The sequence below is a fragment of the Elaeis guineensis genome, chromosome 13 (assembly GCF_000442705.2).
Source record: "Elaeis guineensis isolate ETL-2024a chromosome 13, EG11, whole genome shotgun sequence".
In the NCBI taxonomy this organism is placed as follows: domain Eukaryota; kingdom Viridiplantae; phylum Streptophyta; class Magnoliopsida; order Arecales; family Arecaceae; genus Elaeis; species Elaeis guineensis.
The window spans coordinates 80,102,278-80,103,296 of record NC_026005.2 but is presented as its reverse complement, the minus strand read 5'-3'; the positions used below and the strand labels follow the sequence as shown (position 1 = coordinate 80,103,296).

General features: G+C 44.1%; 1 protein-coding gene across 1 annotated transcript; it reads right to left on the bottom strand.

The window, feature by feature from the left end:
• Nucleotides 1-638: 638 nt before the first annotated feature.
• On the bottom strand, nt 639-1,019 carry LOC140853195 (protein PHLOEM PROTEIN 2-LIKE A10-like). Its single transcript, XM_073247276.1, has one exon. It carries the CDS (start codon nt 1,017-1,019, stop codon nt 639-641), a length of 381 nt encoding a protein of 126 aa, XP_073103377.1.

Here is a 1,019-nt window from a genome sequence, read left to right as displayed (position 1 = left end):
GACGATGAGAGCACATTAAGTAGGTTGCTTTGCTCTTAGTTAGAGGATAACTAGGAGAGATAAATGGAATGATTTGACTCGCGGCCTCACAGATGCCCATATGGTGCACTTAGGGCTTTAAAATTTGTTATCAGTATCCACAGCAGAGCTCATGTTAACTACCATTCATGACTCTGCCCCAGCAGTTGGTACCTCTCCTTTGTTCAAAAGGTATGGTAACAACATTCTCCAGATCTTCTCTATTTTTCCCTTGGCCAAATGATTCTCTAAATTCCACCAACAAATTAAGCAAGAATCATTTGACCAAACAGATTTTTTTTTTAAAAAAAAAGCTTATTTATTCATGAATCATACACAATTATTTCAAATAGAAAAAAACAATTATAAGCTAAAATACGATGATTGAATGTGTTATTTCTAATGACATTGTTCCTTGTTTTTCTCTCTGGCATGTCTGTTGTCATGGAAGGAATATGTCCCTACATTAACAAAGTATTCAAACGGAAAACAAAGCTTACATTTCAGCCTCTTTGCATCTGTACTCTTTGCATATGTATCAAATTTGCTTCAATTCAGATCCTATACCAACATTGCATGATCGTCTCTAGATCCTCTACCTACAGCAAAATTCAGTGCAATTAAGTGCTCCTCTCAGTTCTCTCAGCTTTGAACCCTTGGATTATCCCGACGGCGAACGCCTCGGAAACCCGGGAAACGGAGCCTCGGAACTCCTCCGATCTGACGATCCTGAAGATTTGCCTCAAGGTTGCGGGGATCTCCTCGGAATCGGATCGGATGAACCAGTTCACATCAGTGGAGACAACATTGATGGTATCGGCGTTGGAGGACGCCGCCTCGGCGAGGGAGATCAGGGCTCTGAAGAGCGTGGCAAGCTTCTCGCGGCTCATGGAGACGGACGGGAGATGATAGATCCTGTAGCCAACATAGCCGGAGATTCCGGCGGCAGCGAGGAGGAGGAGCCACCGCCGTCGTCGCCAGCAAAAATCCAGCACCGCCAT